Source organism: Choloepus didactylus, chromosome 18 (genome assembly GCF_015220235.1).
Source record: "Choloepus didactylus isolate mChoDid1 chromosome 18, mChoDid1.pri, whole genome shotgun sequence".
Classification (NCBI taxonomy): Eukaryota; Metazoa; Chordata; class Mammalia; order Pilosa; family Megalonychidae; genus Choloepus; species Choloepus didactylus.
In genome coordinates, this window is record NC_051324.1 from 26,097,970 (window position 1) to 26,115,424 (window position 17,455).

A 17,455-nucleotide genomic window follows, 5' to 3' on the forward strand; every position below is an offset into this window, starting at 1 on the left:
GAATGGAGTTGTATCTAAACTGTTTAAACTCTCTTTTTCTGATCATGCATATATTGCTGCATATACTTCAGCTAAATGCATGACTGATTCCACTATAAGGTAAAAAATTCATTTTTGAAAGAATGAATGAAGCAGAGAAACTGGGTGATTACCTCAAGGCTCCAAAGACACTTAAAGCCTTAAACTTATACCTCCCTTGAGTCCTACACTTTCCACTGTTGATCATGTGTCAGAATGAGAAAAATGTTGGAATTTTTGACCTAGAAAATTCTATATGCCAATTAAAAAAAACATTAGGCAGAAGACATATTAGGTCTTGAAGTTTTTAAACATTTGTAAATCAATAAATTTAGTCATCAAAAAGCATTTATGATGGCCTACATGAAGAACATGAACTAAGATTTCTGGGAAACATAGTCTCTATTTAAGCAGCTAGCAAGTGGAAGAGGCGTATGCTTCCTTCTCTCCCTACCCCTTCCAGGATATGGCTGGTACCACTACTATAGCTCAACAACCTTTCCTTTAAAAAAATAGGTATTAGATACTAATTTCACATTCTCTTCCTTGTCTTTTCTAGCAGACTTTACAACAATCCTGGATGACACAAACAGCTGGTATATATTTGCATATTTAAAGTCCCTTAGATGGGTGGCCTAAGGATATGAATGGAATGGTGAACTGTGATGTATGCATACAATAGAATATTGAGCAGCTGCAAGAAGGAAGGAAGCTGTGACAGGGAACTAGGTGAATGGATCTTGAGGACTGCCTTACTAATATGGACTAACTACAATGTGTAAACTCTGAGAATTGAATCTTAGAGCACACCTAATCAGGGGAAGGTTTACTGTAAAGGTTCCTAGATTGTAAGCTCTTACAACAGCCATATCTATTCCTGAGATGTAATGGTTATCCCCAAATTCTGAGATACTGAGCTCTCTGTGTATAACCTGGCCGGTATCTGGAACTTTGGGTATCTGTGTGACACCTGAAACTCAGAGCCAGAGCTCGGCAGCTATGAATGTCAGTAGTACCCCATACAGCAACTGTTGAAAGAGCTGAAAAAAGCTTCAGACTTCAATGAGAGACATGAATGAAGTGGATCTGGTTAGGACTAAGGCAAATCAGGCCAAAGGGTAAAGGATGATATTGACTGTGTTTTAAAACTTCAACTTTTGTGTGAGACCAAGGGAAGAGTGTTTATTTAGTGCAGGATCTATATTTTCTGTAGCACACTAAATAATTTAACTTGTATGGTCAGTTTATTCAAACACCATAATTACAAGGAACTTTGAATAAGAAGTGAGATCTAGTAGGTTTGTACAGGTTAGTGTGAAATACTGATACATCTCAAAGTAATTTGTGCAGAGAATAAAAATATATCTGCAGGGTTTCCCTGAGAACTGGGGAAAAATGTGGAAACACTGGACTTCTCCACCTGGGTTATTACTGATATTCTCACAAACACTGAGGACTAACAATTTAGTAAGCCGAGCCCTCTATCTTGGGGCTTGCCCTTATAAAGCCTGTTACTGCAAAAGGGAGGCTAAGTCTACCTGTAAGTGCATAAGAGTCTCCCCTAGGGGAACCTGTTTGCTGCTCAGATGTGGCCTCTCTAAGCCCACACGGCAGGTGAACTCACTGCTCTCCCCCTTACATGGGACAGGACTCCCAGGGGTGTAATTCTCCCTGGCAACGTGGGACATGACTCCTGGGGATGAGCCTGGACCCAGCATCGTGGGATTGAGAAAATCTTCTTGACCAAAAGGGGAAAGTGAAATGAAGCAAAGTTTCAGTGGTTGAGAAATTTCAAATGGAGTCAAAAAGGTCACTCTGGAGGGCATTCTTATGCACTACATAGGGATCCCTTTTTAGTTTTTAGTGTATTGGAATAGCAAGAAGGAAATACCTGAAACTGCTGAACCCAGTAGCCTTGATTCTTAAAGACGATTATGTAACTATGTAGCTCACATGGTGTGACTGTGTAATTGTGAAAACCTTGTGGCTCACACTCCCTTTATCCAGTGTATGGACAAATGAGTAGAAAACTGGGGACAAAAACCAAACGAAAAATGAGGTTGGATGGGGAGATGGAATGCTTTGGGTGTTCTTTTTCACTTTTATTCTTATTTTCGTTCTTTTTGGAGTAAGGAAAATGTTCAAAAATTGATTGGGGTGATGAATGCACAACTACATGACGGTACTGTGAACGCTGGTTGTGCACCGTGGATGAGTGTATGGTATGTAAATATATCTCAATAAAACTGAATTTACAAAGAGAAAAAAAAAGAACATCAAGCATTTGGAAGGCCTATGGTGAAACTGGTTTAGAATCCAAAGCTAGACAGTCTGAAAAGTGAAATACTGTACATGGATTACATTAAAAATGTGTCCGTGTTCAAAGATCACTGCCATTCTCAATGTAGAAACTGTGAAGATGAAACACTTTTTGTATAATTTAGAGTTAATAAAATGATAGTCTAAAACAGAATAAACACAATATTCAGACAAAAAAAAACCACAAAAAAGTCCCTCATGGTCACTGGGAACTCATCATTTATGCTGATAATCATTCCAATGCTTTAGCCCACTAGTTCCCAATGCTAAGGGCCACATTAAGATCACTTGGGGGAGCTTTTTTTTTTTTTTTTTTTTTTAAATCATCATTTTATTGAGATATATTCACATACCACGCAGTCATACAAAACAAATCGTACTTTCGATTGTTTACAGTACCATTACATAGTTGTACATTCATCACCTAAATCAATCCCTGACACCTTCATTAGCACACACACAAAAATAACAAGAATAATAATTAGAGTGAAAAAGAGCAATTGAAGTAAAAAAGAACACTGGGTACCTTTGTCTGTTTGTTTCCTTCCCCTACTTTTCTACACATCCATCCATAAACTAGACAAAGTGGAGTTTGGTCCTTATGGCTTTCCCAATCCCATTGTCACCCCTCATAAGCTACATTTTTATACAACTGTCTTCGAGATTCATGGGTTCTGGGTTGTAGTTTAATAGTTTCAGGTATCCACCACCAGCTACCCCAATTCTTTAGAACCTAAAAAGGGTTGTCTAAAGTGTGCTAAGAGTGCCCACCAGAGTGATCTCTCGGCTCGTTTTGGAATCTCTCTGCCACTGAAGCTTATTTCATTTCCTTTCACATCCCCCTTTTGGTCAAGAAGATGTTCTCCGTCCCACGATGCCGGGTCTACATTCCTCCCCGGGAGTCATATTCCACGTTCCCAGGGAGATTCACTCCCCTGGGTGTCTGATCCCACGTAGGGGGGAGGGCAGTGATTTCACCTTTCAAGTTGGCTTAGCCAGAGAGAGAGGGCCACATCTGAGCAACAAAGAGGCATTCAGGAGGAGACTCTTAGGCACAAATATAGGGAGGCCTAGCCTCTCCTTTGCAGCAATCATCTTCCCAAGGGTAAAACTTATGGTAGAGGGCTCAACCCATCAAACCACCAGTCCCCTATGTCTGTGGTCATGTTAGCAACCATGGAGGTGGGGTAGGTGAATACCCCTGCATTCTCCACAGGCTCCTCAAGGGGGCACTACATCTTTTTTTTTTTTTCCTTGTTTTTCTTTTTCTTTTTTTTTTTTTTTTAACTTTCCCTTCTTTTTTAAATCAACTGTATGAAAAAAAAAAGTTAAAAAGAAAACAAACATACAATAAAAGAACATTTCAAAGAGACCATAACAAAGGGGTAAGAAAAAGACAACTAACCTAAGATAACTGCTTAACTTCCAACATGTTCCTACTTTACCCCAAGAAAGTTACCTAATATAGCAACATTTCTGTGAACTTGTTCCTACTATATCCATCAGAAATTAACAGACCATAGTCATTTCTGGGCATCCCCAGAACGTTAGATAGCTTATCTGTTCTTCTTGGATTATTGTTCCCCCTTCCTTAATTGCTCTCTACTGCTAGTTCCCCTACATTCTACATTATAAACCATTTGTTTTACATTTTTCAAAGTTCACATTAGTGGTAGCATATAATATTTCTCTTTTTGTGCCTGGCGTATTTCGCTCAGCATTATGTCTTCAAGGTTCATCCATGTTGTCATGTTTCACCAGATCGTTCCTTCTTACTGCCGCGTAGTATTCCATCGTGTGTATATACCACATTTTATTTATCCACTCATCTGTTGAAGGACATTTGGGTTGTTTCCATCTCTTGGCAATTGTGAATAATGCTGCTATGAACATTGGCGTGCAGATATCTGTTCGTGTCACTGCTTTCTGATCTTCCGGGTATATACCGAGAAGCGCAATCGCTGGATCGAATGGTAGCTCTATATCTAGTTTTCTAAGGAACTGCCAGACTGACTTCCAGAGTGGCTGAACCATTATACAGTCCCACCAACAGTGAATAAGAGTTCCAATTTCTCCACATCCCCTCCAGCATTTGTAGTTTCCTGTTTGTTTAATGGCAGCCATTCTAACCGGTGTTAGATGGTATCTCATTGTGGTCTTAATTTGCATCTCTCTAATAGCTAGTGAAGCTGAACATTTTTTCATGTGTTTCTTGGCCATTTGTATTTCCTCTTCAGAGAACTGTCTTTTTTTTTTTAATCATCATTTTATTGAGATATATTCACATACCACGCAGTCATACAAAACAAATTGTACTTTCGATTGTTTACAGTACCATTACATAGTTGTACATTCATCACCTAAATCAATCCCTGACACCTTCATTAGCACACACACAAAAATAACAAGAATAATAATTAGAGTGAAAAAGAGCAATTGAAGTAAAAAAGAACACTGGGTACCTTTGTCTGTTTGTTTGCTTCCCCTACTTTTCTACACATCCATCCATAAACTAGACAAAGTGGAGTTTGGTCCTTATGGCATTCCCAATCCCACTGTCACCCCTCATAAGCTACATTTTATACAACTGTCTTTGAGATTCATGGGTTCTGGGTTGTAGTTTAATAGTTTCAGGTATCCACCACCAGCTACCCCAATTCTTTAGAACCTAAAAAAGGTTGTCTAAAGTGTGCGTAAGAGTGCCCACCAGAGTGATCTCTCGGCTCGTTTTGGAGTCTCTCTGCCACTGAAGCTTATTTCATTTCCTTTCACATCCCCCTTTTGGTCAAGAAGATGTTCTCCATCCCACGATGCCGGGTCTACATTCCTCCCCGGGAGTCATATTCCACGTTGCCAGGGAGATTCACTTCCCTGGGTGTCTGATCCCACGTAGGGGGGAGGGCAGTGATTTCACCTTTCAAGTTGGCTTAGCCAGAGAGAGAGGGCCACATCTGGGCAACAAAGAGGCATTCAGGAGGAGACTCTTAGGCACAAATACAGGGCGGCCTAGCCTCTCCTTTGCAGCAACCGTCTTCCCAAGGGTAAAACTTATGGTAGAGGGCTCAACCCATCAAACCACCAGTCCCCTATGTCTGTGGTCATGTTAGCAACCATGGAGGTGGGGTAGGCGAATACCCCTGCATTCTCCACAGGCTCCTCAAGGGGGCACTACATCTTTTTTTTTTTTTCCTTGTTTGTCTTCTTTTTTTTTTTTTTTTTAACTTTCCCTTCTTTTTTAAATCAACTGTATGAAAAAAAAAGTTAAAAAGAAAACAAACATACAATAAAAGAACATTTCAAAGAGACCATAACAAGGGAGTAAGAAAAAGACAACTAACCTAAGATAACTGCTTAACTTCCAACATGTTCCTACTTTACCCCAAGAAAGTTACATAATATAGCAACATTTCAGTGAACTTGTTCCTACTACATCCATCAGAAATTAACAGACCATAGTCATTTCTGGGCATCCCCAGAACGTTAAATAGCTTATCTGTTCTTCTTGGATTATTGTTCCCCCTTCCTTAATTGCTCTCTACTGCTAGTTCCCCTACATTCTACATTAGAAACCATTTGTTTTACATTTTTCAAAGTTCACATTAGTGGTAGCATATAATATTTCTCTTTTTGTGCCTGGCTTATTTCGCTCAGCATTATGTCTTCAAGGTTCATCCATGTTGTCATATGTTTCACCAGATCGTTCCTTCTTACTGCCGCGTAGTATTCCATCGTGTGTATATACCACATTTTATTTATCCACTCATCTGTTGAAGGACATTTGGGTTGTTTCCATCTCTTGGCAATTGTGAATAATGCTGCTATGAACATTGGCGTGCAGATATCTGTTCGTGTCACTGCTTTCTGATCTTCCGGGTATATACCGAGAAGTGCAATCGCTGGATCGAATGGTAGCTCTATATCTAGTTTTCTAAGGAACTGCCAGACTGACTTCCAGAGTGGCTGAACCATTATACAGTCCCACCAACAATGAATAAGAGTTCCAATTTCTCCACATCCCCTCCAGCATTTGTAGTTTCCTGTTTGTTTAATGGCAGCCATTCTAACCGGTGTTAGATGGTATCTCATTGTGGTCTTAATTTGCATCTCTCTAATAGCTAGTGAAGCTGAACATTTTTTCATGTGTTTCTTGGCCATTTGTATTTCCTCTTCAGAGAACTGTCTTTTCATATCTTTTGCCCATTTTATAATTGGGCTGTCTGTACTATTGTCATTGAGTTGTAGGATTTCTTTGTATATGCAAGATATCAGTCTTTTGTCAGATACATGGTTTCCAAAAATTTTTTCCCATTGAGTTGGCTGCCTCTTTACCTTTTTGAGAAATTCCTTTGAGGTGCAGAAACTTCTAAGCTTGAGGAGTTCCCATTTATCTATTTTCTCTTTTGTTGCTTGTGCTTTGGGTGTAAAGTCTAGGAAGTGGCCGCCTAATACAAGGTCTTGAAGATGTTTTCCTACATTATCTTCTAGGAGTTTTATGGTACTTTCTTTTATATTGAGATCTTTGGTCCATTTTGAGTTAATTTTTGTGTAGGGGGTGAGGTAGGGGTCCTCTTTCATTCTTTTGGATATGGATATCCAACTCTCCCAGCCCCATTTGTTGAAAAGACCATTATGGCTCAGTTCAGTGACTTTGGGGGCCTTATCAAAGATCAGTCGGCCATAGATCTGAGGGTCTATCTCTGAATTCTCAATTCGATTCCATTGATCTGTATGTCTATCTTTGTGCCAGTACCATGCTGTTTTGGCAACTGTGGCTTTATAATAAGCTTCAAAGTCAGGGAGTGTAAGTCCTCCCACTTCGTTTTTCTTTTTTAGAGTGTCTTTAGCAATTCGAGGCATCTTCCCTTTCCAAATAAATTTGATAACTAGCTTTTCCAAGTCTGCAAAGTAGGTTGTTGGAATTTTGATTGGGATTGCATTGAATCTGTAGATGAGTTTGGGTAGAATTGACATCTTAATGACATTTAGCCTTCCTATCCATGAACATGGAATATTTTTCCATCTTTTAAGGTCCCCTTCTATTTCTTTTAGTAGAGTTATGTAGTTTTCTTTGTATAGGTCTTTTACATCTTTGGTTAAGTTTATTCCTAGGTACTTGATTTTTTTAGTTGCTATTGAAAATGGTATCTTTTTCTTGAGTGTCTCTTCAGTTTGTTCATTTCTAGCATATAGAAACATTACTGACTTATGTGCATTAATCTTGTATCCCGCTACTTTGCTAAATTTGTTTATTAGCTCTAGTAGCTGTATCGTCGATTTCTCAGGGTTTTCTAGATATAAGATCATATCATCTGCAAACAATGACAGTTTTACTTCTTCTTTTCCAATTTGGATGCCTTTTATTTCTTTGTCTTGCCGGATTGCCCTGGCTAGCACTTCCAGCACAATGTTGAATAACAGTGGTGACAGTGGGCATCCTTGTCTTGTTCCTGATCTTAGAGGGAAGGCTTTCAGTCTCTCACCATTGAGTACTATGATGGCTGTGGGTTTTTCATATATGCTCTTTATCATGTTGAGGAAGTTTCCTTCAATTCCTACCTTTTGAAGTGTTTTTATCAAAAACGGATGTTGGATTTTGTCAAATGCTTTGTCAGCATCTATTGAGATGATCAATTGATTTTTCCCTTTCGAGTTTTTAATGTGTTGTAATACATTGATTGTTTTTCTTATGTTGAACCATCCTTGCATGCCTGGAATGAACCCCACTTGGTCATGGTGTATGATGTTTTTAATGTGTCTTTGGATTCGATTTGCAAGTATTTTGTTGAGGATTTTTGCATCTATATTCATTAGGGAGACTGGCCGGTAGTTTTCCTTTTTTGTAGCATCTTTGCCTGGTTTTGGTATTAGATTGATGTTAGCTTCATAAAATGAGTTAGGTAGTGTTCCATTTTCTTCAATGTTTTGAAAGAGTTTGAGTAAGATTGGTGTCAGTTCTTTCTGGAAAGTTTGGTAGAATTCCCCTGTGAAGCCATCTGGCCCTGGGCATTTATTTGTGGGAATATTTTTGATGACTGATTGGATCTCTTTGCTTGTGATGGGTTGGTTGAGGTCTTCTATTTCTTCTCTGGTCAGTCTAGGTTGTTCATATGTTTCCAGGAAATTGTCCATTTCTTCTACATTATCCAGTTTGTTGCCATACAGTTGTTCATAGTATCCTCTTATAATTTTGTTAATTTCTTCAGGATCTGCAGTTATGTCACCTTTTTCATTCATTATTTTGTTTATATGGGTCTTCTCTCTTTTTGATTTTGTCAGTCTAGCTAGGGGCTTGTCAATCTTGTTGATCTTCTGAAAGAACCAACTTTTGGTGATATTTATCCTCTCTATTGTTTTTTTGTTCTCTATGTCATTTATTTCTGCTTTAATCCTTGTTATTTCTTTTCTTTTACTTGGTTTAGGATTGGTTTGCTGTTCATTTTCTAGCTTCTTCAGTTGATCCATTAGTTCTTTGATTTTGGCTCTTTCTTCCTTTTTAATATATGCGTTTAGTGCTATAAATTTCCCCCTTAGCACTGCTTTTGCTGCATCCCATAGGTTTTGGTATGTTGTGTTCTCATTTTCATTCGTCTCTATATATTTAGCAATTTCTCTTGCTATTTCTTCTTTAACCCACTGATTGTTTAGGAGTGTGTTGTTTAACCTCCAGGTATTTGTGAATTTTCTAAGTCTCTGATGGTTACTGACTTCTAATTGTATTCCATTGTGGTCAGAGAATGTGCTTTGAATAATTTCAATCTTTTTAAATTTATTGAGGCTTGTTTTATGTCCCAGCATATGATCTATTCTGGAGAAAGTTCCATGAGCACTAGAAAAGTATGTGTATCCTGGTGATTTGGGATGTAATGTCCTGTATATGTCTGTTAAATCTAATTCATTTATCAGATTGTTCAGGTTTTCAGTTTCCTTATTGGTCTTCTGTCTGGTTGATCTATCTATAGGAGAGAGTGATGTGTTGAAGTCTCCCACAATTATTGTGGAAACATCAATTGCTTCCTTTAGTTTTGCCAGTGTTTCTCTCATGTATTTTGTGGCACCTTGATTGGGTGCATAGACATTTACGATTGTTATTTCTTCTTGCTGAATTGCCCCTTTTATTAGTATGTAGTGGCCTTCTTTGTCTCTCAAAACATCCCTGCATTTGAAGTCTATTTTATCTGAGATTAATATTGCTACACCTGCTTTCTTTTGGCTGTAGCTTGCATGAAATATTTTTTTCCATCCTTTCACTTTCAGTTTCTTTGTGTCCCTGTGTCTAAGATGAGTCCCTTGTATGCAACATATTGATGGTTCATTTTTTTTGATCCATTCTGCGAATCTATATCTTTTAATTGGGGAGTTTAATCCATTTACATTCAACGTTAAAACCGGGGGGGGGGGCTTTTTATAAATACTGATTGATGCTTAGGATCCAAATCAAGCCAATTAAATCAGAATCTCTGGGATGTAGGAGTTGGGCACCTATATTAAAAAAAAAGCTCCCCAGGTGATTTTAATGTGCTGGCAGGGTAGAAACTCCCCATCCCTCAGTTTTTCAACCACCTTAACTTGAAGGACTTTCATTGTTATCCCACTTTATCCACCCCAAAGCCTGGCTCTATTTTAGACCTTGAAGCTACTGTAACTTGCCCTAATGATAATTTTCCCTCCTGGAACAGAATCTCCGTATTCTAACCACACTACTACTCCTGCTGAACCTGATGGTTGCTTTCATTCTAACATTTCTGTCTTTTGATCTCACCTCTTCCTTTTCTCAAGAAAAAGAGTCCTCTTCTGATTTCAACTACTTTTCTCTCAGCATGGTCAGCCATTCTGGTAATGTTGCAGGTAATCCCTCTGATTTCATTTCCTTGTCCTGCTTCTGTAAATACCTGGCCAGTCATCAACATCAAACCTCATGTTTGTTGAGCACATGGCTAAAAAAGTCATATAACCATGTTTATTAAGTTTACTAAAAATTCATGCTATTTAATGTCAATTGGGTATATAATATTGCTTGGCAACTCTTATTCATTTTACTGACTACTCAACACACCATCCACAAAAATGATTACTTGCTACCATCTCCTCCCATTTCCACTAGCAAAGAAACCAGCAATTTATTTCTTCTGTCATATATATTAGAGAAGTTATGTGTTTATCTTCTGTGTTGTATTTTTAATCTTTCCCTTTCTACTGACTTCTGGGGCTGCCTTAAAATCAGCTCATAAGTACAACATATTTAAATAGTGGTTTGTGGTTGACAAAGTGTTTTTATAGTATCATCTCAGAGAATCACAACAATCCTGTAAATGAAATGAAACCAGTATTATTAGTACCAGTTGTACATGTAGACCCCAAGTTAAATGATTTGTCATGGTCTTATAGCTTTTAAACAGTAAAGCTGTGATTTAAATGTAGGTATCCTCATTACAAGTGTCTCCTAACCTAAAAACAAAGCAAAAACAAACAAGACTACTGTTCTTAAAAATGATCTCTATCTAATCTTTCTTCTTTCCTTTCAACACCAAACTTTTTGAAGTACCAGTTTTCATTTGCTATTTCCACTTTCACACTCATTCATTCAACGCATATTTATTGAATACCTATGATTTGTAAGACAAATGTTATGAGTATTTGGAAATGCAAAGATAAATAAGACTCTGCCTTCAAGAAAAACTTCTTAACCTGTTGTAGACTCACTTCTGAAGAAACCAACACTTTCATAAACTTTCAAAATCACCAATTTATTTCTAATTACCAAATTCAACAATGATTTCTCACTTCTCATTCACAGTTCTTTGTAGTTTCATCTACCTATCCCATTCACCCTTTTATTCAATAAATAATTATTGAGAATCTATTATGTGCCAGGAATTGTATCAAAGCTTGGGACTGATACAGTGGGGAATGAGACAGTTAAGATTTGTACAAGTGTGGAACACCAAATATTGCTGATCACCTAAATGTTCCTTTTTTTGTCCACAACTTCTATCTCAAATACTTTTGGGGGATCCTCATTGTCTTTGTCATTTTCTCCCCAGATCCGATTGATTGCCAAGTATTTTCTGTTCTCCTTTTACAACTGTCTATGCACTTTTCACTGCCTCTCAGCTTCCAGTTAGGACCTTGTTAATTTTTAAAATACACTTCTGATTCTGACATTTCTTTCAATAAAAATACTTCACTGGGGCCCCAATATCTACAGAATAAAGACCTATTTCCTTAGTTCAGCACTCAAGGCCTTCCATGACTTGGCCCCAACAAGCTTAATTTCTCATTATACATGCACGTTAGACTCCAGTTAACTAGATGATTTGCCATTCCCTTAAGATGCTCCTGATACTTACTCCCTCCATCTGGAATGCCCGTCCTCTTCAGTGCCACTGTTTAAATCCTTCTGATCCTTCAAGGGTCATCTGAATGTTTAATTCCACACTTCCCTTATTATGTTTTCTGCATGAAGCAATCACTCCCTCTTTCAAAGTCCCATGCCACCTGTTTTATATTTTGGGGGCACATTCTACCTTATATGATAGTTATTTCTATAAATCTTACCCCTCCAACACATTGTATTCTCCTTGAGGGAAAGGATTAAGAGGCAGAGGGGCACAGTAGGTTAAGAGCCCTCCTGGCCCACTGGACCAGAAAATCTTGGTTCAAATCCTAGCTACCATTTCTAACTAAGTGACCCTGGACAAGTTATATACCTCTCTGAACTACAGGTTCCTCATCTTAAAATGGAGATAAGAGTAAGTATTTAGAACAGCGCCTGGCATGTTCAATTTTTAAAAAAGTAATAAGTAAATGAATAATTCATCTTTTTAGCTACCACAGAGATTAGTACAATGCCAAATACATAGCTCAGCTACATGTTTGGATGAATGACCAGATATCAATTAAGTGGCTGAGGTCAGGAATTTAGCTGCTTCTGGACTGTTATGCCAACTATTCCTTGGTATTGCTTTTCTCTGCATTTCTGTCCTAGGCTTCTATGGTAAAGAGGGTTATTGAGCTGTTTCATATCATCAGGCAATCATGTATTGTGTATTCTTACTTCAAATTATAAAATGTTGGTATAAAATATAGTGTACAGACACTATCAATTAAAATACTGCTTCTGGGGATGCCAGAAACTACATTACTGCCTATCAAGGACTCAAATTGGCAAAACTAACATGTAGGTTACCCTACTGCCTTTATGACTAGAGATTCCTGTTTAATCATTTCCTGCACAAACCAACTGTCATCCAAACAGGGACACTTCTGAGAGTGAAAGGAGGCACTTAATAATTATATCAGGACATGAGGTAAAATCCAGTTCTGTCCCAGTGAACTGGCACATATGGTCACCTCATTAGACTTCTCTTTTCCAGTGGGTTTAGGTTTGTAATTGCTTCTAGCACAGAAAACTTGCACTTTATAAAATTCTTTTTTATAAAATGCTAAAATTATGCTTCAAGTTAAAAATAAATGTTTCCCAAAGCAAGCAAAATATTTATTTCCACTCTAACAGGCATCCAGGGCTTTCTGGGGAGTGGCCTGTTCTTGTGCAATGTGCAGAGTCCCAGAATCCTGACTGGAACATAATAAATACTATTTTCCAATCAAACAATTAGAACTGGTTTCTCTTGGACTAAAATTCAGTAGACTCAAAGTAATTAAGTGTCAAACTGTTTTCCTACAGATTTCCAAACAGAAACTCAAAGTGCAACATGAAAAATGCAATCTTTTAACATGTTAAACCTTCAGCTGAGAAAGGTACATAAAGCTTTTTTAAAATTATTAAAGAATATACTTTTCTAGGTTGATATATTAGATTAAAAAATATGAAAACACAAAAGCTAGATAGACGATATGAGGCCATGGTAGAATTTATTGCTCCCTGACTTGCCCTAAATCTACTGTATCCTGTAGGCAGATTTGTAAACATTAACTATAATCAAGACGTTGTATTTTTTCAGTTGCTTGAAGGAATTATCTAAAGATGCATGGTCTTTCAAAACCCAAGCTAAATTTCTGGTGGACACTGATATAATCATATTACAGTTTTAGTTTCTTCTGAGAAAAAACATAATTAATTGCATGATATTATATGCTGGTACTCTTCTTATACATTTGATTACATTAAACTGCTCATAGACAGATTTTCTAGAGGGATATTAACTATTCAGCTAGTTTTTAAGAATTCTTCTGACTTAAAATATTCACCTACTAAAACTTAATTATGCTATATAAGATCCCAATTTTCTAAACTTAGAAAAAAGTAATGATGTGGTACTATATGTACAATGGAGAATCATTTAAGATTATTTCTTTTCCTTTACAACAAACTGATCTCTTCATCAACAAAACAAAACATCTATTACATACACAGTAATATACTCAAAAACTTAACGTAAAACAACAGAGCACCCTAGGCCCCTAAGACCTCAAAACTGGTTTCTTCAAAGCACAATTCCATGATCATATATTTAAGACTCAAAATATTATCCAGTCTAAAATCAGCAAAGACACAACAATCCTCCAATTAAAAAAAAAATCATTCTCTAAAACCATGTGTAATGCATGTGCCATGTTTTCCAGGTACAGAGGAGCTGCTGAAAGTAGACAGACAGCAAATTATGGTGAATTCAAATAGTAACTTGAGATCCTATTAACCTTAAATGTTTTTGTGTTTTAGGTAATAAGCTTCATTTGCCGGAGAGGGAAACTGAAGAATAATGAAACTGAGGAAAATTTATTTTGCCTAGGCTACAACAGATTTATCTGTATTCAAGGCACAGGACAGAGAAAACATCCTATTAAGGATACTATTATGAATAAGCAAAGGCAGAGCATATATGCAATTAAAGCATTTCTTATATCTGTAGTCAACTTCTCATTGAAAAAACAACAGGTGTCAATTTTTTAATCTGAAGTTAAAAAATTAAATGATATGAGCCAATTAAGTAAATGGTGTACCAGAGGGTTCCACACGCCTATGTGACTGACCTCCAATAAAAATTGTGAACACCAAGGCTTGAGTGAGCGTCCCTGGTTGGCACCCTTAAGTGCTGTCCCTGCAACTCTACTAGGAAAGGACAACGGGAAACTCACATTTTTCCTAGACTCCACCTGGTGCACCCTTTTCTTTTACTGATTTCAATCTGTACTTGTTTGCTATGTATAACAGGTTTTCTGAGTTGTGTGAGTCCTTCTAGCTAATCACTGAACTTGAGGGTGATTATCAGCACAGCCTCTAACACAGTAAAATTCTTAGTTAATAAATGAGATTTCTTTCAATTTCAAAGTTTAGTGTTAGCAATTTCATTTCCAAAGAGGCAGCAATTACTAGTACTACTACTCACTCACAGGAATGCTATCTGATATGTGGAATTCCTTCAAACCAGCTAAAAGAATAAAGAGGGTAGCTCCTGACCAGGTGTAGGAAAGTACTTCCACTGAAAAAGACAAGTGCCACCCCCTTCCCACCAGCTCCCTCCTCTTCTTTAGGGAGGGAAGTCTGTGAAATGGAATCATCGATGCCTTCTCCTTAGTGGCCACTACTGACCCACAGTTAAGAAGAAAAGAACTTTCTCAATTCTCCTGTCCTTAAGTTAATTTTGTACTTTTTTTTAAAGGGTGTGTGTCAAGGGTCCCAAAGACCACCCTCGGGTTTAAAAATTCATTAGGACTCACAGGAGCCAGAAAACCTGTTCTTGGGAGGGCTGGCTATATACTCACAGTTATAGTTAATTTCAGCAAAAGGATACAGGTTAAAATCAGGAAAGGAAAACAGCACAGGAAGGAGTCTAGGAGAAACCAGGTGTGAACTTCCAGTTGTCCTCTCCCACTGTAGTCACATGGACGGCACTTCATTCTTCTAGCAATGATATGTGACATGTGCGAGTGTTGACAACCATAGAAACTTATCTGAGACTTGGTATCCAGGGTTTTTATTGGGGGTCAGTCACACAAGCATAGAGCGTGCCCAAATGACTAACCTTAGCTACTCAGTCTCCAGACCTTCGAGGTCAAACTGACATATAGTGTGGCCCCTGGCCACTCGCAAACAAAGACAGGCATTCACTGTAAATCATACTGTTACCGTAAACTCTCTGGCCTGGCCCAAGGTCTCATACAAAGACACTCTTATCAGCCAGAAGCAGGCCAAGGACCAGTCCTTTCTTTGGAATGTGCAAGGTTTCAGTAGCCCAAGTCTGAGTTAACTCTTTCTACTGCACAAAGGGTTTAATTCCATAAAAGATTTTTGGGTTAAATTATCACCAAGGATTATTGCAGTCAAGAGCTATTGTTATCAAATCAAAACATTCCAGCAGTGCTGGTCAGTGACATATTCATTATCTTATAAGGTCTTCCAATTCCCTGGACAACCTATTCTTTCTCTTTCCCTTTGGGAAACTCCTAATTCCTAGTTTCTAAGGGAATTAGCAGAGGTGATTGTCTAGTATGGAATTACCGATCACCATGTAGGAATGAGATTTTCATTTATCTCACGACTGAATCAGTAAAAGCATCCCTCTATTATATGGGCTTCCATTCTGAGTCACAGGCCTAAAGTGTTAATAAAAAGCCTCGAGTGAATAAATTGTACTATAATAAGCTCACCAAATTCAAAGACTTAGGATTTCCTGTCTTTCACTTAAAGCTTTACCAAGTTAAATGCAGAATGGTAAATGGTGACACTTTGCTTAAGAACGTCAGATGGTCAAACCTATGTCCCAATTTTTTTCATGCACAGTCTCAGGAGCTAGTATCAGGCATTATTTTACAGTTCTTTACTAAACACAATGCCTAACATACTATTTTTAGACATTAACAGAGTAACAGGAGCATGTTAAAGCCTCTACACTGAGAATCACATGGGTAGTGGTTGAAAGAAATATTATATAGTCAGACTGCCTGGAATTGAACCTCAGTCTCAACACTTACTGGCTCTGTGACACTGGGCAAGTTTCTTACCTTTGGTGTCTCAATTTCCTCTTCTGTAAAATGGGAATAATCACAACACCTTCCACAGAGGGTTGTTGTAGGGATTAAACAAACTCATATGCGTGAAGAACTTAGACTCACGCCTCACAAATGATAGAAACTATATAGGAGATGGTTATTATCATCACCACCACCACCACCATTATTCCAAGAAATACTTGGGACATTTAACTGAGGTTAGCTTACTAATTTTCATCTTACCCCAAGGAAGGGCAGTATTATCCTCTTAACTCACAGGCAGTTGTATAGTGGCATGAGCACTTCATCGGATTCTACTACAACATAGCTGCCTCATTGGTTTTCATCTGCAAAATGCAGATGATAATAACCTATCTCAAAAGCCTGCACAGGGATTAAAAAAAGATATCTGTTCAGAGGTCCTGTTTGTGGTATCACTACCCAGGACATATCAATAGTATCAAGCACTGCCAGAACACTTGGGATTTCAAAATTACCTGGCTTCAGTTATTCAACCACTGCTGCAAGGTTAGGATTTAATACGTTTCAAGGCATGAACCCCAAAAGGTGCTAGAAGAGAAATTAATTAAACAATTGTCCCCTTCTTTCACACTCCCTGGTTAGGATACATTTCTTCAAAATAGTCAATGTGTGGAGGTTGGAGTATGTCAAGGGCAGAGAGTACCTGAGAAAAGGAAAAAAAAGTCAAATTTAGAGAACTAAAAAGGAAACAAAATACATTATAAATGCAAGTAAATACTATTAACTCTTTAATGACTTCAGGCTTAGTGACAATTGCCTTCTGAGATTAACTACATTTATCAGTCAAGAAACTCACAGTTCTCAGCATGAAGATGGGTTTGTAAACTTACTATTTAAAATTCTACCTAACCCAAAATAAGAGTGGCAACTAGGTTACATATACCACATGATACCAGGATCCCTGCACAGGTCCTGGTAAATGCTGGAAAGAAATGTGCTGGAAAGAAATGCTCTGTTTTAAACAACCTGTGTTGCTATTAAAAAACAAAAAAAAATGAGGAGCCATACCTACTATTTATTTATTCCTCTGTTCAACAAATGTTTACTACGTACTTTCTACCTGGCAGGGATTTGGTAGGCTCTGCAGTTACAACGATGAAAAAAACAGATATCATCGCTGCTCTCA

The 17,455-nt window shown here is 37.8% G+C and overlaps 1 protein-coding gene across 3 annotated transcripts in view; it reads right to left on the reverse strand.

Annotated features, from left to right (window-relative positions):
* The window catches only part of NLK (nemo like kinase), a 233,664-nt gene that overhangs the window by 63,447 nt on the left and 152,762 nt on the right, over positions 1 to 17,455 (reverse strand). For all 3 annotated transcript variants that reach the window (XR_005212568.1, XR_005212567.1, XM_037808135.1), the window contains exon 3: positions 16,917 to 16,972. Coding sequence is in view for 1 of the 3 variants with exons in the window: in XM_037808135.1 (XP_037664063.1) it covers positions 16,917 to 16,972 (56 nt within the window). In the remaining 2 variants the exon portion in view is untranslated. The remainder of the gene's footprint in view (positions 1 to 16,916; positions 16,973 to 17,455) is intronic.